Here is a 23710-nt window from a genome sequence, read left to right as displayed (position 1 = left end):
GAGAATGGAAACAGCTTCTGATTTGCAGACACTGATCCAACGGAGGATAAACACAGTTAAATAGCGATGCAGGGAGGGCTGAGTCTCAGAACCTGCGTGTTGTGTTCGGAGTGCATCCTGCTCCATAAGGCATAGGAGAACTTTCAGGGGTCTTCCGAAGAAATATGCTGGGCTCTTTCTGCCCGGTGCTGTAGGTGGCTTAAGAGCAGCCATCAGCAAATTGAGGAAATATAGAATACACATTGTACAGTTGTGTGGGTACAACATTATCCTAACACTGTTTGTGACAACTGGGATTTAGTAGATAAATATTTCTAGCATGATTTAATTTGTATTATTGCATCTGATAAATGAGTTTACTGATGACCCGAGATACCAACTCTCAAGATTACAAAGTTCAAATTTGGATTCAAATCCCCTTCTCCCAGGGAAAATGGGCCAGTGTCCCACAACAAAAACATGTATGCCTTTACAGTAGGGCGCTCACATCAGGTTTTGTGGCTCTGAACCACGTGTGGCATCTGATCATACCTAGTGTCACGCTACGCTGCAACACTGCAGCTGTACACCCAGACAGGACAGGCTCAGTGTTAGCAGCCTGAGTTCAGTCTCAGCTATTGAATTGAGATATGAAAAAGCAAAGAAATCCATTTATATTCCCCATAGGTGAGAGCTGCTCTCATCCCCAACCAGGGTCCTGAGCAGGGAACATGTGAGGCAACGCGACGATGGGAAGAGGTCGAAGCTGACCAAATCTTATTTTGGTTCTCAGTAAACTCTCCTCTCCTGGGATTTCTCAGGCTTTTATGTTCCAAAATGCCACTGCTCCTTGGAGTAATGGGAAGCTGTGGAAATCAGACATTGGTGAAAAGAAATGAAAAAATAGATGAGTGACACCAGTTTGACTCACCTGGTGTGGTTTATCCTTAACATTTAGAAAGCCAGAGCGTTTGATGTTTGCAAGAACCTAATGAACAGGCAGAATGTGGCAGTGAGAACCATATACCCAAGCAAAGGATATCAACACCCATCCTGCGAGAGCACTTCTGGATTTTGTCTGAGCATACAGCAGCAGGAATGCTGTATAAACCCCTTCCCAGAGCTCTTCACACACACCAAAAGCAGCTTCTCCTATGCCTTTTAGGTTGCTGGCATTGTTTCCCTTCTTCCCATGGCTGCTCACTGCACAGGCTTCAAGAAGAGACCTTCAGAGGAACCCACTTCACTTGCCCTAGAGCTTCCTAGACATAGAGCGTTGCTCATGTTTCTTCCCTCCTTTTCTTTTTTTTTTTCTTTTTTTCCTCTCTGTATTTTTTATTCAAGATAAAGGAAAAAATGCACCAAAGCTGGTTTATTATTCAAGGCAAGTCTATTATTTATTTATCGTCGTGTTGTGTGCGTGCTTGGAGGTGTGGCCCCTGACCGAGTTGGCTGCTGGCAGCGATTCTCTACATTATTCCCTCCTTGGGAAAGGGCAGCTCCAAGAAGATGGGATACTTGAGAAAGCCCAGTCAGCTGCCTCACGTCACCCTCCCACACATTGCAGACACTAATGATATCTGGGTAGCATGGAGCGTAGGAATAGTCTGCAGCAATCTGACCGCATTAGTTTTTTAGGACTGAGAGATGCAGAAACGCTTACAAGTAGCTTTGCCCTCCTAATCTGGTGAGCATCCTGAGTCCCTGGTCAAAATGTAAAGTAGCAATATAGCAATGCTCACAGGAGCTTTATGCTCTCTGCACTGCCCATGGTGTTGCCATGGGTATCACACAGATTAGCTTATGCAGGATCGAGGAAGGCAGAGAACAAGGGCAGAAAAACAGGATTAAAAAAAGAAAAAAAATGCAAAAGGGTCTTATGATTTCGAGAAAAAATTCTTTTAAAGTCTGTATCTGTAGCAGCATTTTTCCTTAATCCAAATTCTGCCAGCCTGTGATTTGATTACATTATTTATTTATTTAAAGTGTCACATCTTGAACATACAGTTCCTCCTCTGTATTTCCAAGATATTTGGGTATTTTCAAACACTTCCCCTCCCCAAAGTGCTCAGACTGGAATTTGGGAAGGGAAGGCCCATCCTTCATGTGTCTGAAGGCTTTGGGACTTGATCATTGACTAAAATATTTTGGAACAAAGATAAGCATAATTCAGGAAACATGATGATGTGGACGTGGTTCATGGGCACGGTGGGGGTGAGCTGACAGTTGGACTGGATGATCTTAGCGGTCTTTCCAACCATAATCATTCAATGATCCTAAGTTACACAAGCATGGGGGTCCCGGCCAATGGGTTGGACTTGGATCCATATGGCAGCTGCTGCTGGTGGTCAGCTACTCGGCCTCTTTTTCAAGGAAAGAAGTCAAGAGTGAAGCATGCATAAGCATATGCTTTTCTGTGACGCCTCAGGCAAACAGCTGGCAGCTTGCTTGGTGTTTTCTGTTGAGCCAGCCTCATCCCATAACTTGCTTGGTCTTACAGAGCTCCTGGGGCATGCAGATGAAGAGGACACATCGCACGAGGCCTTTGTTGGTCAGGTCCCAGAGCACCAAACTGAGCGCGACGTGCCCACAGCCAGCCTGGCCATGCTAGCCTCTTCCCACAGGTGAGCTGAGCTGCTGTGCTTATTCCTGATGGCTCCAGTTGTCTTGCACCATCACAGTCACTTTTGAATTAGAACACTTTGGTAAATGCAAGCCTGCTTCAAGAAATGTGCAGAAGAGAGAAATGCAGCAATGGAAATGCTGTGCTTGGTAGATGCTCTCCTAAACATCCAGTGTGATCTTCTCTGGAGCCTATAAGGTCGTCACCAGCCCTGGGATCAAAATCCCCAGGATGATGTTATGAGAGCACACTTCTGAAGTTGAATAAAACCTGGAACTTGCTCACTGTGAGAGAAACAAAGGGGCTGGCCCCTGGTTATTTGGGAAGTACAGGTATGGTTTTGTTGCTCGCTAACATCTCTAAAGGGAGGTGGGAGGCAAGTGGATGAGGGCAGGCTTTTCTTGGTGGTGTGTGGTGACTGGACAAGGAGTAGTGGTCTAAAACTTGAACACAGGAAGTTCCATACTAACACATGGAAGAACTTCTTTACAGTAAGGGTGACTGAGCACTGCAACAGTCTGCAGAGAGGTTGTGAAGTCTCCTTCTATGGAGATTTCCAGGACCCATCTGGATGCCTACCCATGCAACCTATTGGAAATGAGAATGAAACAGTTCTTCATAGAGATCAAAGAACAGTTTGTTTCTCCTGTTTTCTCTGACAGGAAAGAAACGGTTATTTATTTACAGTGAGGATATTTTCTGTCCCTACTGTATGTAAAAACATTGTTAGTAAATTTAGTGTGAGTGCAGCGTTGAACTTCCTCATTGGCGAGTCAGCCTATTTGTATACAATCGTGCTGAGCACACTTTGTGTGAGCCAGAATCACATTTCTGGCTCATCTCTCTGGCCAGGATGCTCCAGCATTACTGGAGACTTCGCTGCCTAATCTGAGGCATCAGGAGACATAATGCTCTGTGATGGGCAGATGGTTAAGCAGCATTTAGGAAGTGTCTTTAAATTGGTTCAACATAGGAACCCGAAATTAGAACTCACCTGCTTTCTGTTGCCTCTGGGAATTCACCTGAAACATGGCAACAGTAACACCTTAAAACACGGCAAAATGTATGGAATGGCAGCTGCAGAGTGCCTTGCAGCTGAGCATCTTAGGAAGTGCACAACAACATTGTTATTCTAACCAGTTTCCCACATCATAAATGCATATCTGACATTTTCACTGTCCACTTCTCCACAGCCTCCAACCACTACCTGCAGTTTCAAAATCAATAACCAGGACACATCCTCCCCCCTCCAAAGGCCCTCCATTGTTCATTAGCTTGGCCATTTTTTTTGTTTTGTTATTGACTTACACCATTCCTCACGCTGTTTAATGCTAGTTTTCAATGTTTATGTATTCTGCTCACCAGTGAGATAAATGTACAGCCTGAATCATTTCCTATTTGCTTCTGAAGTCTTTCAAGACAAAAAAAAAAAAAAAAAAAAAGAGAGAGAAGAAAATTCCATTTTTGTAATAGATTTACTACAGTTCCTTTCTGTTCCCTACCCCATGCACTATACAGCCTCCTGTCCTGGCCAAGCCCTGCTTTGTGTATTACTGTAGGCACCTTGTTGATTTGCCTTCTCAGCATCGCTGAAATCCATGAGATTTTGTCATGAAGGACTTGATTTGCAGTCTGGGGAACAACATTAGCCTATAGCTTTTGTTTGCTTAGTTCCCCTGCACATTGGCATACCATCACATTGTACAGCACATGTCCCTTCTGGTTGCATGACAAGCTCAGCTCTGTGCTCAAGAGGGTTGCCCCAAGCTTAGCACGAGGGGATGTATTGCTGCTCTCATTGTGAGCTGCCCACTGCTCACCAGTGCCACAGGTCCCCACTGGGTCGTGCACCACAGCCTTGAAGCTGGATCTGACTTAACAGCTGAACCTGCTGTGAGAAGCGAATGGTACCAGATGGCCTTCAGAGACCCTTTACAACCTAGCATCCAACTTCCTAATGTTCTTTGCAAGTTGAGCATCAATATTTGGTGTCATTAAAACCCCACAACCTTATCTGTGCAAGTAAATCAGAAGTCTCACAAAGTCAGTACATGCCCACATACATTTGGCATGCATGAATTCAGACGTACGCGACAAAGTTACACCTCTGCAGGACACCACAGTGGGGCTTTTTCAGTGTTTAGCAAGAACAGCACTCAGTGGCTGCTCTTTGGTCTTCCCCAGAGTCTTTTACTCATCTGCTTTGACTCTATGTCTTTGTACCAGCTAGTCGCATCCCAAAATCATTGACTTGTGTCACTGCCAAACATCACCACCCCATCAAACCCAGACATGGTCCCAAATCTCTATCTCACCCGAGGTTCTGGAAGATCATATTCAGCACATACCTCAACTACTTCTCCTGCTGTATTTAAACACAGACCGTCCTTCTGTTTTGGAACAGCTGAGAGGTATCTTGTGAATTACACCTAGGCAAAGGCTCCAGGCAAGCTCTGAAGACACTGTGCTTAGCTTAATGAACCTGTTACTGACATCCCTCAGGGAGCATATGTGTAACAGAAGTGCAGTTTTCAGGCTGCATAATTAACAAATCAATTAACTCCTAACAGCACCATCTCCCTTCTGGCTCTGCCTAACAAGGGCGGGCAGAGTCTATGACCAGGACCAAAATGATTGATCATAAAATAGTCTTGGAGATATACTTCTCTGAGAACTTACAGTGGGCAAACTCTAGCTGCTTGTTTTGCCCTAACAGTCAAAAAGCAGAAAACTTCATTTGGGGCTAAAATGAGTTCTACAGAAGGCAGAGAAAACTGGAGTAACTCTGCAATGTCTTTATGGAAGTAGCATGTGATGTCAGTGCTGACATGTAATCAATCCAAACAATGCACACACAGAGTTGTAGGCTGTGAAATGTGCTGGACAGTGCTCCAGGTAGGGGAATTTGTTTGCTGTGTGGTTTCTTCCATTGTACTACAGAACAGGGAACGTTTTAAAGTCTCATCTCTGACTTAGGTGTTGACCATTACCATTCTGCAGATATGTTAGAGTCCAGCAACTCTTGTTCTCTCTCAATATTCTTTTCTATATTTGTTTTGCTATTTGTGGAAATAACTCTTTTACTGCCTGTAAATAAGGACAGTGTTTTTATAAGATCTGATATTTTTACAAGATGTCAGTGCTTTCTATCAAAGAACTTCCCCGTCACTTTTCACGTACTGAAAAACAGAGGTATTTCTACTCATCTACAAAGTTGCTGTGCAAAGCTCACAGGCATGCTTGTATAGTTTGAACTGTAGACCAGTCACACCGCTTGAAGCCTTAAGAGCAGACCGCCTGACAGTCTTTCCTATCTATATACACTGGCAATGAAATCAGCATAGAGAGAAAGAACCAGAGAACTCATCGTTCAACCCTGCTCAGCCCCAGTGAAGGCAACGGGAGCTTCACGTGCATCAGGAAGGTGACAGCAGCAAACAGACACCGCATGTCAGGCAAATTAATTAGTTAGCACGTGCACAGCACCTTGACAATACAAAATTAACTCTTATTAGCCAATACGTGCTCAAGATGCGTTGAGGTGCACTGCACAGCCTCTTGATTCCAGACAAAGGTCCTCCTGATTAAATTAGAGCGCTATATGGCTGCATTAGCTCGCTTGAAGCACGAAAAGTTTTGAAAAAGAAATTTGGCTTTGTCACATGAGCACCACGTAGACTTAATGGAAATTTTTCCAGCATTCACAAAACAAAGAAAAATCAATACAATGTCTGCCAACTGTTCCACTGAAAACATTCTATAACCTACAGCGCCGAGAATCCTGAGCCAAGATAAACCACCATCGCTGACAGAAAATACTGACAATTATTTTGCATTGATTCAATTTGGCCCAGCCTGAGCTGACCTTGTTTATTCATCTCAGTCTCCTAATTCATATTAACTTGGCATCTGGATGGGACATGTGGCACATAGACTGAAGACCCACTTCACTATCTTAGGCTCAGATAAACGCAGCGCATTGAGTACTTCCAGTGCCTTGAGCTCTTAGGTAGATTTATATGCATTAGACAGAACTGGTTAAGTTCCTTTTATCCCTGCTGGGCTTTTCATGTCTGTTGACAGTAAAACTGGAAGCTGGGTAAAAGTAACATCTTGTCTAAGCCTTCGGATATACATGAAATCCTCCCAGTATTGGTCAATTTTAAAGACATGTCCAAAGAGGATGGACAGTTTTAAGCTGTTTTAAAACATAAAAATAGAAGGGTTATGGCAATTTGGCAGCCAAAAAAGCAATTTACGGGTCTCGGCAGAATCCAAGGCAGTATGTAAGAAAGCTGATCAAGATACTACAGAGCAGATAATGGGGTCGAAGAGCAGAAGAATCTCTTCATTTCTACAACTGGCATAATCTGGTCTCCAATGAAGTTTCTTAGTTTCTTTTGCTGAACCAATAAAGCTTAGTACGACCTGGAATTGCATTACTGCAGCTTAAGCGTGGCTCAGGAAAGCAGATGAGGAGCGTTGCTTTTAGTTGCATGGCAGATGCCCAGCTGCTTGCATAGCCATCTCTCCACTGGTAGGAGGGTGTATGGAAACTGTTGAATCATGGCCTGAACCACTGATTGATCACCTGAGGCAAGCACTGAGTCAGCCACGGGGGCACAGGTGAAGGCAATTCAGCTGTGTGACCTGAAGGGGTGGAGCCTGGCTGCACCTCTACTAGACCCTATTTAAGGGCTGACTGCCAGTGGGGAAGGATCTCTTTCTGGAGATTGCTCCCTTTGGAGTTTTGTACTGTGAGCCTAGGATGCAGGTGAGCATTTCATTTATTTAGATTCTCTTTCCACCACGATAACCTTTCTAATTATGCAACCTGTAAGATACCATCCTAACCACACCGCTCTACTAACTGTATATTTGTTGATTGTACAGAAGGGAAAAAACAGGCATTGGGAAAATCAAGCTTTTCCAGTTTGTGCCCTTTGTCCCTTGTCCTCTCTCTGGTTGCCACTGAACAGAGCCTGGCCCCATCCACTTGACTCCCACCCATTAGGTATTTATATGCTTTAATAAGACCTGCTCTGCAGTATCTCCCTTGCTCCCTGCCCTCCTATCACATCTGCTTTCTTTTTAAGATCCACTTGCTGTAGACTGGAGGAGGACAGTGATGGAGAGCCTGGAGCAGGTGTCACCTCCCTGATGGAGAAACCCTCTTCTGGGCACCAGGAAGGTAAGCAGCCAGGTTGCTTCTGAGTGCACAGAGCTGCATGGAGATGGAAAAGTAACAGTGTTTGGTATGTGGACAAAGAGTTTGGGCTTAGGAATTAAGCCTTGAGCTTCTTTTGCACAGCAGGAAGAGGGATAGGGGCTTCTGCAGCGGCTGCCAGGTGCCAGCTAGGGCTCCTGGTGCCAGCTCTTAGGTCACAAAGTCAGTCCCCTGATCTTGTGAAGCTGCTGATCCTGTGGTGCTGTTCCTGATGCAACACAGTCAGAAGACAAGCAAGGTGTCATAGTTCTGGTGTTGCTCTGTGGTTGGGTATGCAATGGCCAGGTCCCCCAGCAGCTTTAGGTTAGCAAGGCAATCGTTCACACTGCTTCTGCAGCAATTCTGCAGCAAATGTGTATGGCTGTCCTGCTCCTCCAGGACCAGATCCGAAGTAGCCCAGCAGAGCAATGGAATAGTGCTCCAGCAGAACACCACAGTGAGAGTCATCCTGCCATGCCAGCTGGGCAGGGAGAAGGGATTTTCTTGCTGTCTTGCCAGGCATCCTTTGCTTGTACAATGGGGCCGTAAGAAGAGAGCTAGTCCCCTACCTTCCTCCAGGCTCCCTCCCCTCAGCCAGAACGCTCTGTCTGGAGAGACCAGAGGCCACCCCAGTTGGCACCAAGCGAGGCACTTATTGCCTGCAGCGGGACTGCTCTCTGACATGTGCAGCTGGTAATTCCGCTCAAGCTGTAACACGAAGCCTCACCCCCAGCACCTCCAGCAGTACAGCCCTCCCAGGGCACCCCACAGCTCCCCAGGTTGCCTGCAGCCCAAGCAGTGCACTGTGAGCATCCCACTGCCAGCGGCACCCACGGAGCGGGGACAACATGAGAACCTGGTCCTATCACTGCCCCGTGTCTCCAGTCTGCCCTGTATGCACAAATCACTGTTGCTTTAACCTGGCGTAGAGTTTGAGGGAATATATGTGTCCTACGTGTATGAACCTGTAGGAGCAATGTATTAAAATATTTAATTGAGCCATTGAATAACAGGATATAAAATAGCTGTGTCCTACCAAAAAAGCAAAAGAGTTACCTAACGCCGTGCCCTTGTTTATTTGGGTTTTTCAATGAGTTCAATGGAATGTAAATAACATGGTGATCTTCTGTGTTGTTTCTTTGTTGTTTTTTAAAGGAAATTTGAGAGCAGTTCCTACAGAACAGGTAATGCACACCCGATTTATTTATTTATTTCCTGCTTGTTATTATTTACTCTTATTTTTGCAACTTCCTGAAACTCCCTGAGCCTGCCCCTGCAAGCTGCCTGCCTGCAGGGCTCTCGCTGGGATTGGTAGGAGGGCTCCGCGTGGCCAGGACAGTGCTGCAGTGGATTGAGTGCCTGATGGTCAAAAATGGTTATCATCCACTGGCCGCTGGATAGAACACAAGAAAGGCCTTACTGTCCTCGACCCACGTTCATCTCAGGGAGTTAGCTGGCACTTGGATTGGTGCTTTCAAGCAGCAGGACCTGGGTTTTCACGATCGGTTGAAGTTGATTTAACTGCAAGGTGCTGCCAAAAAAAGGTGGCCTAGCCCTTCCCCCCCCCCCCCCACAACCAGCCTCAGTCCTCCTCCCCTACTGCAGCATGGGTACTTGTTCCACCGCCAGGAGCCGCACTAGAAGGGAGACAGGACCGTGCCCCATCCCCAGGCGTAGCAGCCACCCATTGTGCACAAGGACCCATCCTGGGCTGGTGCCTGCTTGGGCGGCTCAGTGTTGGTGCCAATAGAGCACATACGTCAGGTGATGAGTCAGCAGCGTGCCGCACTGAAGCACTCCTCCAGTTTTACTTTACGGGGGAGAAGAATACATAAAATACAATCTGTGTGGCAGCGGCATGGGTAGAGGCAGAAGGCTATTTCTATTTTAGCCTTCTCCCGATTACAGTTCTCATTGAAACTTTTAGTTTTGAGGCCAAAATACTCAATGTTTGGCCATGATTCAAACAGATCATTAGAAAAAAAAAAAAAGAAAAGAAATGCTTCAACCTCCCAGCAAAGCAGGATGGCACTTCTTTCTTTCTTTCGCTGCAAAGCTGTGCCAAGTGAAATCGTGCTCTAAGAGCTGTTCTACCAGTCCCGAAGTGCTGGAGAACACACGCCCGCCCCACCTCTACAGCATTTGGGCTGGGTGGAGGATGGGGATGGCTGGCAAGGGGTGACTGGGTTCATTGTGCTGGGACCAAGGTGGTGGGCAGTCCCCTCTGGTGGCTTGAGGATGCAGTATGGAGTGAGATGGGGTTGCAGGGATGGGCTTGGGACATTGGTTGGATCTGTGTTCTTCCCAAGTGGGGTGGAGGCTGCTCCTCACCCCATGTGAGCAATTAATCAACCTGAAAGTTCATTGGATTGTCACCATGGCTGTGTAGATGCACAGGTTGTGTTGAGGGAGGAACAGCAAGAACACCTTGAGCTCATTACATGATGCAAAGGCAACAGCTATGAGCAGTGTGGGGCTGTGGGTGGGTATGATGTGCTGAGGATGGAGGAGTCCTTTGTGTGCTTTGGTCTGGGGCAGAAGAGCCATCCACACACTGTTAGCTCGGTGCTGTTAGGCTGTCCTGGCCTGTGATGGTGCTTGAGAACCTGTGTCCTGGAGGCTGATGTAGACACCAGCACCCTTCTGTCTTGTTACCCACCCTGAGCACTGCCGTTCATTCTGCCCATCCAACGTTCACATCAAATCCATGCTTGGCAGCAGCCCTGGTTTCTGGCAGTCCGGCATTCCAGGGCCGGACCCGTGCCACCATTTTGTGTTGCCCCTCATAGAGCTGTACCAGAGCATCCATCCCCAGATCTCCATGTCCCCGAGGTCCTGAGGACTGCACCCTCCTGCTCCCCATCCCTCCACCACCACGGCCCCTGTATTGCCTCAGAGGGAGCCCTCACCATGCTGGGCTTGGTGCCACTGAGGGGAGCACGCCCAAGGCCCAGCCCTTGCACAGTCAGCGCTGCGGGACGATCTCCACAACTGTGAAGGAGAGGATCTGTTGCGTGCCCCTCTGCGCTGGCAAAATGCTGAAGTGACCCAGCACAAAAAGCCTGGAGTCTCCAGTGGGGAACGCATCTGATGTGGGCCCAATCCTCCTTGACCGCCGTGCTCTCAGCTACGAGGAAGCTTCCTGTCCCTGAGACTGCCAACCTGCCTGGTGCTCGAGCAGTCAGATGAGATTTCCTTGAGGAAAGCCATGGCCCTCCAGCGTGCACCTCAGGGGCATGATCATGCTGGTGCAGGGGCACGCATATCCCCAAGGTGATGGGAGTCCCAGCTCACAGTTTGTGTTTGGCCCTGTCTCCTTGCTCTGAGCACAGAGCTGGGCCAGGTGATCCCAGAGGTCCCTCCCTGCATGTGTTACTCCACATGCTGAGCATCTTGAGCAAGCTATTTAGGTCAGAGCCTCTGTGGAACAGCACCCAGCCTCAGAGGAGTCGGGCCAAGACGCCCAGCACCCTGCTTACCAGCCTCAGCACCTCTGGAAAGCATGGATCTCAACAGCTTTGTTGCTTCCATGTGGAGGTGAATCTTACTTATTTACAGGAACTTGAGGCGCTGAAGGCAACGTGCCTTGTGGCTGCCAAGTAACTATTGTAATATATCATCACTCAGCTGGATCCCTGTCAGCCAGAAAGGTTTTGCACAATGCTATCCAAGGGAGATTGGGAGGCATTTCCAGTCAAAATGAACAGTGCCTACGGGGCCAAATGGGAACCATGTCTGGGGTCAGGCAGCCTCATTCTGCAAAGCCAGGTGTTTAAAATCAGGAGCCCTTGGGTCCATGGTGGTACCCCCTCCAAGTCTTCTCCTTCCCCACTTCCATTGGTCCTCTGGACACTCCTGGCAGAACAAGTGGAGGCCCGGGGGAGCAGGCTGCCCACCTGGGGATGAGGTTTCTCCTGTTTTCTGCTCCAGGAGAAGAAAGGGAATGGGCCTGAGGAGGGTGAGCATTGGGACCATCCCATCAACATGCAAAGCCCCACAGGCTGAGCTCTGTAGGACACTGGGGGATGCTCTCCTGTTCATGTTTCTCTTCCCTGGTGAGGAGCTGCTCATGGTGGCAGGCAGGGCTGTGATATCAGCTCCTCATTCCTAGGCTCATGGAATCACTAAGGTTGGAAAAGACCTTTGCCAAGTCCAACCCCAACCCATCCCCACCATGCCCACTGACCATGTCCCTCAGCACCGCATCTCCACGTTCCTCAAACACCTTCCGGGACATCAGCCCCACCACTCTCTGGGCAGCCCTCTTCCCATGCTGCAAAACCCCACTCTCATCAACTGATGATGGCTCCTTTTATTGCCAGATGCTGCTTTGGGATAGGTGCAGATGTCAGGAGGGAGCTCTAGCTGTGATCACTCCTCATCCTTTGGTTTGCATTGAACACCCCTCTGGGCTCGATGCCGCATCACAGCCTTCCCACGCCGCACCACCAGCTCTGCCTCGCTGAGGCCAGATAGGTTTGCAAATAAGGTTTTTAAAAGAGCGTATGCAAAAGCCACACAAGTGGGTAGGTGTGCAGCGCTCAGCTGGTGGGGGATGAACGCTTCTGCCCAGACAGAGCACAAGTCACAAAACCTGACGCAGGCCCCTGGGCCTGGAGGAGCGAGGTCCTGCCCAGCAGCCTCGGACCCCAAACAAGCGTGGCTTTGCTCTGCGCTTAGAGGCTGCTTCCACCCCGTGGGCAGAGCCACATGCTTTGGGACGGGGCAGGCAGACGTTTCCCTGGGTGCTCAGCTCCACACCTGGTTCTGCTTGCATCATGGGGAGCCAGCAGCTCTGTGTAACTCAAAGGAAAGCAATGACTCACTGGGCTGCAGCTCTTTCCAAGTATTTCATGCATTTCGCAGGCACGCTAGCCCGTGTTATGAAATGCCCTCTCTTTGCGGTGCGCGTTGTCATGTCCTGTACAAAAACAGAGGGCTCAGTTTTCCATTGTGCGCCGGCACAGCGCAGAAAGAGGAGGTAACGAGAGCATGGTTCTGCCTCCATCGCTATTTGCATGGCGTTAGGAATGCAAAATGCCATCCCCACGCCACTCTGACAACCTGGCTGGCTCCCCGCTGACGTTAGCCCAGCCATGAGGTGCTGGCGGTATGTTTTAATGAAAACGTTAACAAAAATAGAAACTTTCACTTTTGCCATTAACCTTCCTGGCGCCGGGACAGGAAGAGGGCTGGGAGTGGGGAGAAGGTGGGGAGCGGTGCCCTGCACCGCGCTGCCGGGTCAGGGCTGTCCCCTGTCCCTGGGCGGGTGGCAGTGGGAGCACCAGGGCGAGGTCCCCATCCACGCTGTCCTGATTTTGTCCCTGCAGGGGCCGAGGGGCAGAGGCTCTCTCCAAGTCGTGCACCTGGGACTGGTGTGACCCTCTCTGTGGTGTCCATAGAGATCCCACCGGCTACAGCTCCAGGCGGAGAAGAAGAAGACCTGTGATGGCAAGCATGCCCGTGCCCCACATGTGCCTACAGAGGACATCTTGGTGACGCTGTCCCCCTGCCACTCACTGACACTAACAAATGGAGTAATTGCAGCTCCCTGCTGACTGCTTGGGCTGGTTGCACCAGGCACAGCCGTAAACTTCTCCGGAGAAGCACTCCTATATTATATATTTTAGCAATCTGTGCTCGGAAGCAGATTTGAATTTCCACTTCAGGCTCTGAGAACCGTTCCATTGAGATAGGGGCAGATAACATCTCCACTCAGGATACCTCTGTGCCTTTCGCAGTCGGCGGCGTTTTGCTAAGAATGCTCTCCATTTTCATATCTCTCTATATCATCTCAGCTGAATAACCATTATTTTGCCTTTAAAATAAGACGCAGAGCCTCTTAAGCGCCGTTCCATCGGAGCCCCGATCCCAATCAGCCCCCTCGCACCGCGCCGGGGGCAGCGAGCCCTGCGGCATCGCCGGGTTTGGAGCCATAAGGGCGGGTTTCAGGGCTCCCTCCCCCCTCCATCCCATCACCGTCGTCTTAAAACCGTTTTTTTTTTTTCCTGTCCCGAAAAGGAAGGTGAGCTGTAAACATCTCCTAAATCTGCGGCGATTTGTCAGCAGGATACCTGTACGGACCACAGCAAAGGATGCGTGCTTGCTGTCGGCCACCAGTCCTCCCCCAGAGCCCCACGGCCGGCTGTGGGGCGGCGCGCAGGGACGGCGGGGACAGCGTGGAACGCAGAGCTGTGTGCTGAACGGCAGCCACGATTCTGTCAGCGCGAGTGATGGTCTGTGTGAGGGATTAATCCGACACCAGACAGGGATTCCTAATCCTTCGCTATATCATAATCTATTTACTTTGCATGCTAAGAGGATTTCGGCTTAAAAATATACAGGAAGTGATACTAGAAATGTACATAAGATGCACAGCGCCGTTTCCTAAAATCTCACCTTTTCCCCAACCCCCCCCACCCCCCCCATAAAATCCTCTGATGGTTTTCTTGTAAAAGTCCCGTCCTGGAGGAGCGGGGACTGCTGTCCTCAGCACACAGCCCTGCGCACTCCGAAGGCTTTTGGTGCCCGACCGAGGGGACGGCGCTGCACCGGGAGCGGCTCTGGCACTTCCCAGCCGGAGCTCGGACCCGTGTGGGATTTTACATGCGGTAACTGCTGCTCTCGTGCCCGAATTACCGGCGATGGGATAACGCGGAGGGCGGCGGCGGGGCTCTTCTCTCGCCCGCTGCAATACAATGACCGGCGCTGCCGAGAGCGGCTCACCGCCGCCTGCCCGGCGCTGCGCCCGGTGAGCGCTGGGACGACTTTTCCCTGCGTAAAGAAGGGCTGCGGGGGCAGCTGCGCTGGGACGAGCACAGCCGGTGCCGGCGTAGAGCTGTGCCGGTGTAGAAACTCGACGCCGCTCCGTAAATGCTGTTCTATCTGCAGCAGGTGGCACAGGATGCTCGCTGCCCGCATCGCCCGGCGGTGGCGGTTCCACCTGCGTGCCCTGGGGTGGGAGACGCAACGGTGCTCCGGCTCTCCCCAAAGCACCTGTAGCACCCCGGCGCCTCTGCCCCGCCATACTGGGGGCACGCCGGGCTCCCGGCTGCACTGGGAGCTGAGACAAGACCAAGGCTGGAAAACAAATGGGGGTTTGGGGGTGGAAATTGCCATGAGAAGTAAACCACCTCCCCTTCCCACCGAGCCGCAGCCGGCAGCGGGTGCGGGGGAACGCCGGCAGCGCGGCTGAGGTCGTGGTGCCGAGCATCGCTCTGTGCGCCCACCGTGCTGTCTGTCCGTCCGGGGGGAACCACGCAGCCCCCCTCAGCGCAGAACTGCCCGCGGGCCCCCAGCGCGTAGCGCTGCACCAGCGGGGTTTCAGTCCTTTTGGGAAGAGCTCGCCCACCCCGCACGGGGAAACGTGGTGCAGCCCGGCCAGGGAACCAATTAGCAGCGTTAATTAAAAGCAGCCTGGAGCCTGCACCCGCAGAGAGGTGCCCCCGCACAGCCCGTCCTGCTGGGAGCCCCCGGGGAGAGAGCACGGAGAGTGAGCGCGGGGTTCGATTTGGGGTCTGCTGGTGGGCACTGCGTGGCTGAGGGACTACGGGGCCACGGGAGCGGGCAGGAAACCACCTCCCCCTCCCCACATTCACCCCAAAGGAGCGCAGCTCCCTCACCTCCCCCCTCCCCCCCCCCCCCCCAAAAAAAAAGTAAAAACGAAAAAAATACCAAAAACCACCCAAAACTTTTTTTTTTTCCTGTTTTTCTTTCCTTTTTATTAATTTTTTTTTTTTAATTTTTTCAAAAAGCTTTTTGTTTTTTTGGTCTGCGGGTCGCGGGTCGGCCGAGCAGCCCTTCCCTCCCCTCCTCCTCCTCCTCCTCCTCCTCCTCTCTGGCCCCACCGGCCCCTCGCGGACAGACGGACGGACGGAGGTGGCGAGAGGAGCCTCCGGTAGGGGAGAAAAACTGAGAAACAAAAAAATAACATTTTAGAAAAAAAAAAAAAAAAAGAAAGAAAAAACAAAAACAGAGCTTAAAGTTGTGTTTTCGCGTTGGGCTCATCGCCATCAACGGCAGCCCAGGAGCGTCAGCTGAAGGGAACGGCCACAGCGCTGGGCCGGAGCCGGTGCTCATCCATCCCCGGAGAGCCAATGAGGAGCAGGGAGCCTTTGGGTTTTTGTGTTCCAAGTCCTCTTCTGTTCCGTTTAAAAAAATAATAATTATAATAACCCGGCCGGAGGGGCGCGGGACGCAAATAAATATCAGTCAGGAGAGACGGGGCCGCTGCCGAAGCGGGGAGGAGGCCCGGCGTGGGGGTCGGTGTGGGGCCGGGCCCTCACAAGACCTGGAAGCGCCAGGAGGCCTGGTCCTTGTAGTCGAGGCAGTCGGGGGAGTTGAAGTTGAGCTTCCAGGAGGCGGCGGCGGCCGGCTCCTTGTAGTCCAGGCAGTCGGAGGAGTTGAAGGGCAGCGCGGTGCCGCCATAGCCCTGGTGGTGGTGGTGGTGGTGATGGTGGTGGTGGCCCGAGCTCTGGCTCAGCGGGTGGTGGTGGTGGTGGCCCGGCACCGAGGAGGGCCCCATGGGGCTGAGCTGGTGGGGATGGTGGTGGGAGTGCATGGGGGCCAGGTAGGAGCTGCAATCCACTCCCCCGAAGTAGGACGAGGAGGGCGGTGCGGGGTAGCCCTGCCCGTACCCGCCGCCCTGGCCGTAGGACACGGGGTAGCTGGCGGAGGCTGCTGGCCCCGCACGCTGCATGCAGGACGCGCCGGCAGGCGGCAGGGGCTCGGGCACCGTCACCCCCGCCGGGGCCGCACCAGGAGAGATGGAGGCTGGGCTCCAGATGGACGAGGCCGTCGTACCCAAGGAGGCCGGGGCAGCCCCGGCCGCCGCTGCCGCCGCCCCCGAGGAGGCCGAGCTGGAGGAGGAGGAGGAGGCCGAGGAGCTGGAGGCTGCCGCCGGCGGCGTGAACTGCCCGCTGCTCTCTGAGCCTGAACTCTCGCGGGCTGGCGACGACTTCTTCTTGGCCGGGCGGCTCTTGGCTCCACCACCGCTCTGCTGCTGCTGCCGGCACTTGGCACGGCGGTTCTTGAACCAGACCTGGGGGAAACGGGGCTATGAGCGCCGGGGCGAGGAGTGGGAGCCCTGCGTGCCCTCCCGCAGCCAGGCAGCCTCACCCACACCCACACCCCGCCATTACACCCACAGAGCCCTGCCCGCACCCCGACGGCGTCACCCCAGATGCCCTCAGCAAGCAGTGGGGTGTCCCGTCCCGCTGCACTGGGGTCACTGGGGCTTCAGGCCAAGGGAGCCCACCGAGCTCAGGACTCCTCAACAAATGGCCACGGCGAAGGGGCCAGCACCCGCACACCCACCCCACAGGCAGCGCTCCGGGGCCGCTGGTGCGCAGCAAGGCAGCACAGGGGCTGCTAACCCCACGGGGCAGGTGGACGGGGTAATACAAATTAAATAAGATCGAAAAAAATTACATATGAACAGAAGATACACAAAAACCCCTTCCTCTGAGCAGCGTGGCCCACGCACGCCCCAGGGAGACCGGCGGAGCATGGCCGGCCACGCCGAGTGCCGTCCCGGCAGTACCTGCACTCGGGACTCGGGCAGATTGATCTTCAGGGCCACCTCCTCCCGCATGAAGATGTCGGGGTAGCGCGTCTTGGCAAACAGGGCCTCCAGCACGTCCAGCTGCGAGCGGGTGAAGGTGGTGCGCTCCCGGCGCTGCTTCCGCGGGGTGGCTGCGGGTGGGCACCGTCACTGTGGCACCGCGCGGCCCCGGCACCCCGCGATGGGGTGTCCTCGGAGCATCCCCCCCTCCCCTCTGTGGACCCCACATTATGGAACCCCTCGGTCCCACGGCACTGCCACGCGGGGCCGGACCCCATCCCGCTGCGGACGGGGTGAGCAGAGAAGCACTTAGGAAGGATCAGGCCCAGCCGCGGTGGGAGATCCGTGGAGATTTCGTTGTAGGGAAATAAACCACTATCCCACCTTCCCTTCTCCTCCCCCTTCTTTTTCTTTTCTTTTTCTTTCTTTCTTTTCTTTTTTTTTTTTTTTTTTAATTCTCCTTAAAATTCCCCGCGGGAGCGAACGAAATCCGGGCGTGGGGAGGGGGGGGGAGGTCGCGTTTGGGACTCACCCGGGTACCCGACGGAGGGGTGCAGCAGGTCCATGGCGGGGCCCGGCAGCCCCAGCCCGTTCATGCCGTACGGGGGCTGCTTGAGGTAAGACATCATGCTAACAGCCGGGCGGGTTTCCTCCGACGTCCCGCAGGAAAGTTAAAAAAAAAATTAAAAATAAAAATAATAATAAAAATAAAAATAGTCGCAATACAAATAATTAAAAAAAAATGAGGAAAAAAGAGGGAAAAAAAAAAAAGCCCAAAAAACGAACGCTACAAAAAGAGCTCCCGGACGAGCGGCAGAGCCGCGCCGCCGCCGCGCAGTGTTCGGTCCGTCCCGCGGCGCCGACGCGCGGTCCTCAGGCGGCGGTGGCGGAGCGGAGCGGGGTCGGCCCGGTCCTGCGGGGAGAGAGCGGGGTCAGCGCGCCGCAACTTCGCGGTTTGGGGGCTTTTCTTTCTTTCTTTCTTTCTTTTTTTTTCTTTTTTTAATAATTATTCTTTTTCGAAACGAAGGCGAGTTGCGGGCGAGCGCCGAGAGGCACCGTCGCCCGGCGATGGGGAGAGATAAAGCAATTATTTAAAAAGATAATTGGATTAGGAATCAAAAGGAGGGACCGGAGGAGGGAAGTCTAATTAATTTAAAAGCGAGCGGACGGGGACGTTTTAATTAGAAATGGACGAGAGTTGAAAAGAAGGAGGGAAGAAGGGGAGCGCGGAGCGGCACCGGCACCGGGCGCGGGGTTCCGGGCCGCGGGGGGAGGGGGGGGACGGGGGGCGGCGTGGCCGGGACCCCCCCGGCCGGGTCGGGCCGGGCCCCCCCTGCGCGGCCGCGGAGCGCGGGGCGGAGCGGAGCGGGGCCCCCCCCGGGAGGGGGCGGTGGGGGCGCGCAGCCCGGCCGGGCGCCCCGCGTTACCTTGCCGCCGGCCCGCGCTGTCGGGGCGATGGAGCCGCGGCCCTGATGAGGTTTGATCGCCTCCGCGCCGCCCTACCCTTGTATGTGCGCGCAAAGCCCGTGCGTAACCAGCCCGGCGCCAATCCGCGGCCGCTCCCCGCCTGACTGACAGCCGCCCGGGCAATGGCAGCGCGGCCCCGGGCCCCCCCCGCCCGCCCCGCGCCGCTCCGCGCCGCTCCGCGCTGCCCCGCGCACCGCTGCCGACCCCTTCCCCTCTCCCTTTCCCCTGCCCCGCGCCGCTCCCGCACTGCGCTGCCCCGCGGGCGACGGGACGCGGCGGTTCCCGAGGAGAGGGAGCCGGGCGGGGTGGGGGGTGGGGTGGGGGACTGCAGCCCCGGAGGGCCCCAAACTTTGTGGGTTTCTTAAGAAAAAGCAGAGAAACCCGAGGGGACGGGCGCGGCGCGGGGCCGGGAGCGCTGAGCGGCGGTGTGCGCGCCCCAACGCGCCGCCCGTCCGCGCTACAGCTGAACGCGAGCGCACCGCGCACCGCACCGCGCACCGCACCGCACCGCGGGGCTTTCACTCCCCCCCGTCCCCCCCCAACCCCCCCCCGCCCCCTCCTTTTTGTTTTTCTTTATTTCTCCCTTTCCCCCCTTCTTCCCCGGTTCCACGGCGGGGACATCCGAAGCCCGACGGCGACGACGACGAGGAAGAGGAAGGCCGCTCGGCGCTCCCTGCCCGGCTCCCCCCTGCCCCCCCTCCTCCCCCCCCCGCCGCTTCGGGCCCCGCCGAAGTTTCCCCGCCCCGCGGTCGGGTCGGACCCGACCGACCAAACTTTCCCCCCCCCCCCTCTCCGCGCTGTCCCTCTCCCCCCCCGGCAGCACACGGGAGGCGCTCGGTCCGGTAAGAAAGATTCGGCTTTTATTGAAAACGCTCTCTCCGTCTCTCGGCACTGTAATAAATAAACGGGGGCTCCGCGGGGCCCGGCGCAATAAATACGGCCCGGGGACAGCGGGGGGTGCGGGCCGGGAGGGCTCTCCCCGTGGGGTCGGTGTTGTATCCCCGGGCCCCTCTCTAACCCTACAGTACGAACCCGGGGTTGCGCGGAGCTCCGGACGGGACCCGCCGGCTCCGGCCCGAGGGAATGGGGGGGTTCGGGGAGAGTGTTTGTGTGTGTGTGTGTGTGTGTATGTGTGTGTGTTGGGGGGGTTTGACTTGATTTGATTTTTTTTTTTGCAAAACATTTTTTTTTTCCTTTTTTTCTCTTTCTTTTTCTTTCTTTGCAGCGTCTCGTCGGCGTTTCGGCAGCGCAGGACGGGGCCGCCGCTCACTGCAGGACGCACTTCTCCTCCCGCTTGGCCATCTTGCCTTTGTTTTGCTCCAGGGTCCGCTCCAGGTGCTCGTCCTCCTCCTCGGCCCTGCGGGGACACCCGGGGGTGAGCGGGGGCACAGAGCCCGGCCCCCCCCCGCCTCTCACTCACTGCTTCTCCTGCGCGTCCAGGTCCCGCACCAGCGCGTCCCGCTTGTTCACCAGCAGCACCAGCTCGTCCAGCAGCAGCTGCTCCCTCCGCTTCTGCGCCTCCGTCTTCTGCCAGTCTGCGGGGCGGGACGGACACGGTCACGGCACGGCACGGCCCGGCGGGGCGCAGCCCGACCCGGTGCGGCACAGCCCGGCCCGGCCCGGCTCTGCCCTCCGGGACGCAGCCCGCAGCCCCTCCGCCACCCCGCCCGGCACAGCCCTCCGCCGCCCGCCTCGCCTTTCATTCTTTTAACGACTTTTAGCGATTAGCCCCGTGATTTCTGTTCCCCGCGGGACTCCGCACCCGGAGCGTTCCCCCCGAAGGGGCTCCGCAGCCGTTCGCCGTTCCCGTCCCGGCCGTGCCCCGGGGCTGCCGCTGTCACTCACCGCGCGGCCATCCCCGCCTCCCTCATTAGGAAGGTAAACAATGGGGAGGGAGGCGGCGGGGAGCGGGGAGGGGGGTGGGGAGGGGAAGGGGGGGCACCGCTCCGAAAAGAAGAAAAAAAAAGGGGGGGGGTGAAAACAGGAGGAAAAAAAGGGGGGGAAGCCGCACGGGCGCTCCCCGCTTTTCCCTGCACGGGACTCGGGGCCGCCTCGGGACGGGCGCAGCGAGCGCTGAAAATGGGGTGCAGCGCAGAGCGACCCCCGGGGGCAGCGCACCCCGCGCGGTACCGGCGCGGCTCCGCCTGAGCTGTTCGCAGCACATTTTCTTTTTTCCATTCCTTTTTGTTCGTTTTTTCGTTCCCCCTCAGCTCCCCATTTTCAGCCGCGGTTGCGGCTTTGCAAACGGCGAACATCGGGCGAACGTTTCAGCGTCGGCCTCGCTCGGCCCTACTCTTTTTTTCCTGCTCGGTCCCCTCTACGAGCTGCCCTTCTCGTTGCCCCGTGGGCTCAGCGACACCGCGTCAACGGAACGCAACGATTTGTCCCGTGCTCTCTGCGTCCGCCCATCTCCGGCGGACAAGACGCGCGGTGCGCCGCTTTTACTTCGTTTCCCGCAAAAGGAGACCCATTTGTCCCCCTCTCGGGTAGCGAGTGGCAAAGAGAGGGGCCGGCGCGGAGCTGTAGGATCACTTCCCCTACTGGAGTTATCCGCAAGCTGGTTCTGCCCAACAGCATCCCGCCAGCAGCCCCTTGGGGTCCCTCCCTGCAGTGTCGGGGTGCCCGGCAGGCCCCTACCTGTTGTGCCCGGGGGCCCTCGGTGCCGTAAGGGCTGAGCCCCACGCAGCCATGGGATGAAGCCCCAGGGTCAGCTCCACGCTCAGTGCCGACAGCTGTGGGCACCGCGCGGGCTAAATAGACGGAGTTTGTGAAACTCGCGTCGGAGGAGAAACGCTTTCAGTTCTTCACTGACTTCGCGTTGCCTTTTTCCCCCCGCTGCTCGCAGCGATATAATTACTTGGGGCAAACGGGCGGCCGGTTCCCATAGAAATGCTTTAATGGAAGCGGGCAAAAGTTCTTGCGGGAAAACCTGCAGCCCCGGCGCCGCAGTAACGAAACTGGGCACTTTGATGGAAATTAACGGGAGTTTTGTAAGGAGCGCGTTGGGGGATGGCAGGCAGCCCTTATCTGCGGTTCCAGTCAACTAGCAATCCTGAAAGAGTTTGCATCATCATCAGAGCAGCCCGTTTGATAGGATTCTGTGCTGCGCCTAATCAATCTATGGGATACCGGGCTGTGCGGTGTAACAAAGCTAAAATAGATTTACAAATGGGGTTTTAGAGGATAAGCTCCTCCACAGGATTACATATTGATTTTAAATATAAAAAGCTTATCATATAAACCATAACTACAAAAATAGTGAACCTATGCATAAATCCTTTTAGAAGAGCACCCACTTCAAACTGGAAGCCAGGAATAAATCAAGATGTACAAAACCCTAAAGAAGATCCATTTCTTGGGCAGAAAACGAACACCTCCCTCCCAAGGTGTGCAAAAACGAACGTATCTCTCCTAAGGAGGCATTAAATCTCGAATTAAAAAAGGAAAAGAAAGAAGGGAAAGGGGGTGGAGACGGCGCTGGGGCCGTGCGGTGCAGGATGGCCCCACGTCCCCGGCCCCGCGTGGGCAGCAGCGTGTTGCCGAGCTGCCGGACAGCAGCGGGCTGCTCTCTGCTCCCCTTCCCATCTCTGCAGCTCAAGGAGGTGGATAAAAAGTCCGGCTTTTGTTTGGCGCTCTCGTGTTTCGTAGCAGCGCTGCAGCCGCTCACGCACCCCGCGGCCCCGTCCCGCAGCCGGCTCTGCTCGCAGCCTTCCCGGCCATAAGCAGCGGGGTGAACTGCCTGGGGGACACATCACCAGCACAGCCACGCGTGGAAGTTACAGCCATTCACCCCGGCAGCGATTGCCATCTTTCAAGGAGTTCTTTTGATTTATTTTTTACGTTCCAACCCAGGTCGGCGTTCTGCCTCACAACTCCCTCTTTGAGACGCACGGCCCGGTTGGCCCTGGGCTGCGTTTTGTTTTCTCTCTGGCATTTTGCTGTCGTTTTGTTAGGAGGGCTTCCCTCCTTCTGTAGACTTTGAGGTAGAAGCGGAGCGCTGCCAAAACTTCTGATGGGATAACCATTTGTTTTACGGTGCGAAACGCTCAGCACAGACTTTGTTGCATAAATAAAAATAATACCCAAATTTTCCAGCGCACCTCCGTTTACTTCCTAAGCCCCTGTTTACCCTATCATCAATAGTGGAAAAAAAAAAAAAAAAAGAAAAAAAAAGAAAGAAATTAAAAAGAAAAAAGAAAAAAAAAAGAGACCTTGCTGGGTTTCAGCATTGCTCTCCGAACTTGCAGAAATGAAATGTAAAGAAGACAGATGTTGTCCCAGCCAGCGCGAGCAGCGCAGGGCCGCTCTGCCATCCCCAGACAGAAACACATGGGTGAGGCCACTGAGCATTTCAATTTAAGGTTTGAAGCACAGCATCTCTCACGTCCTCCTCGGTTTTAGAGCGTTCCACGTACTGACTATTGCAGTGGTATGATTCCCTGCTAATCCGGCTGTCTCTGCAGCAAGCCGTGTGTACATTCCTGACCCAAGTTTACCCAAGGATACGGTGCAGGCAGCCTTATGCAGAAACACAACCACAGATGGACAGATAGGAAAAGCTACCTGCAACCTGCTGCTTTCCTGCTCCAAACTTACGCTGCCAGTGAAGTCTCCAAACTAATTAGAATCGATTTATTATGGATCAGGTACCTTATCAGGTGAAGAAAGAAATTACCATGGACAGTCAAAGGGTTAAGAGGTCAATACCGAATAGCAAAATCAATTTGCATTGATCAGACAAAAGGTCCATTTTGCAGAGCCCAAAGGATTAACTTTTAAGCAAACAGCTTTGAACTATACGACAGCATTTGTGACTGAGAGCTATAAGCGGCACAGCATTATAAAACACTTAAGATATTTAAATAAGAAAATA

The 23710-nt window shown here is 53.9% G+C and overlaps 3 protein-coding genes and 1 long non-coding RNA gene across 25 annotated transcripts in view; 2 read left to right on the top strand and 2 right to left on the bottom strand.

Moving 5' to 3' along the window:
• Window positions 1-14172, top strand: part of WDPCP (WD repeat containing planar cell polarity effector) — a 145667-nt gene extending 131495 nt beyond the window's left edge. For 5 of the 6 annotated variants that reach the window (XM_040698592.2, XM_040698590.2, XM_046939766.1 and 2 more), the window contains 3 exons: window positions 2480-2603; window positions 7699-7793; window positions 8964-9925. In XM_040698592.2, the coding sequence (XP_040554526.2) occupies window positions 2480-2603; window positions 7699-7793; window positions 8964-9073 (329 nt within the window). In that variant the 3' untranslated portion in view covers window positions 9074-9925. Of the gene's footprint in view, window positions 1-2479; window positions 2604-7698; window positions 7794-8963; window positions 9926-13138 lie in introns of those variants that run through there. The other variant, XM_426108.8, reaches the window with a different exon arrangement.
• A 1347-nt stretch (window positions 14173-15519) lies between these two features.
• On the bottom strand, window positions 15520-18851 carry OTX1 (orthodenticle homeobox 1). The gene is made up of 4 exons (XM_015278112.4): window positions 18798-18851; window positions 17903-18283; window positions 17350-17501; window positions 15520-16848 (listed from the first exon to the last, which is right to left on the bottom strand). Exons 2-4 carry the CDS (start codon window positions 17997-17999, stop codon window positions 16090-16092), a joined length of 1008 nt encoding a protein of 335 aa, XP_015133598.2. The 5' UTR covers window positions 18000-18283; window positions 18798-18851; the 3' UTR covers window positions 15520-16089.
• An 824-nt stretch (window positions 18852-19675) lies between these two features.
• The window catches only part of EHBP1 (EH domain binding protein 1), a 195532-nt gene continuing 191497 nt past the window's right edge, over window positions 19676-23710 (bottom strand). For all 16 annotated transcript variants that reach the window (XM_015278098.4, XM_046939158.1, XM_046939161.1 and 13 more), the window contains 2 exons: window positions 20258-20372; window positions 19676-20194 (listed from right to left, as the gene is read on the bottom strand). In XM_015278098.4, the coding sequence (XP_015133584.2) occupies window positions 20104-20194; window positions 20258-20372 (206 nt within the window). In that variant the 3' untranslated portion in view covers window positions 19676-20103. The remainder of the gene's footprint in view (window positions 20195-20257; window positions 20373-23710) is intronic.
• LOC101749934 lies at window positions 19793-22924 on the top strand. Of its 2 annotated transcripts, none has more exons than XR_006938744.1 (2): window positions 19793-20715; window positions 22122-22924. It is a non-coding gene; the product is annotated as an uncharacterized LOC101749934 (long non-coding RNA). The 2 variants fall into 2 exon arrangements; XR_001464093.4 differs by having other exon boundaries at window positions 21048-22924.

This window comes from Gallus gallus, chromosome 3 (genome assembly GCF_016699485.2).
Source record: "Gallus gallus isolate bGalGal1 chromosome 3, bGalGal1.mat.broiler.GRCg7b, whole genome shotgun sequence".
Classification (NCBI taxonomy): domain Eukaryota; kingdom Metazoa; phylum Chordata; class Aves; order Galliformes; family Phasianidae; genus Gallus; species Gallus gallus.
This window is presented reverse-complemented; position numbering and strand designations above follow the sequence as displayed.

Excerpts from the sequence above, each read along its gene's own strand:
- OTX1 (XM_015278112.4), bottom strand. The coding sequence starts at position 17,999 with ATGATGTCTTACCTCAAGCAGCCCCCGTACGGCATGAACGGGCTGGGG. Across the intron at positions 17,502-17,902 it reads CCCCTCCGTCGGGTACCCGG|CCACCCCGCGGAAGCAGCGC; the intron begins GTGAGTCCCAAA and ends GCCCACCCGCAG. Across the intron at positions 16,849-17,349 it reads TGCCCGAGTCCCGAGTGCAG|GTCTGGTTCAAGAACCGCCG; the intron begins GTACTGCCGGGA and ends CGTTTCCCCCAG.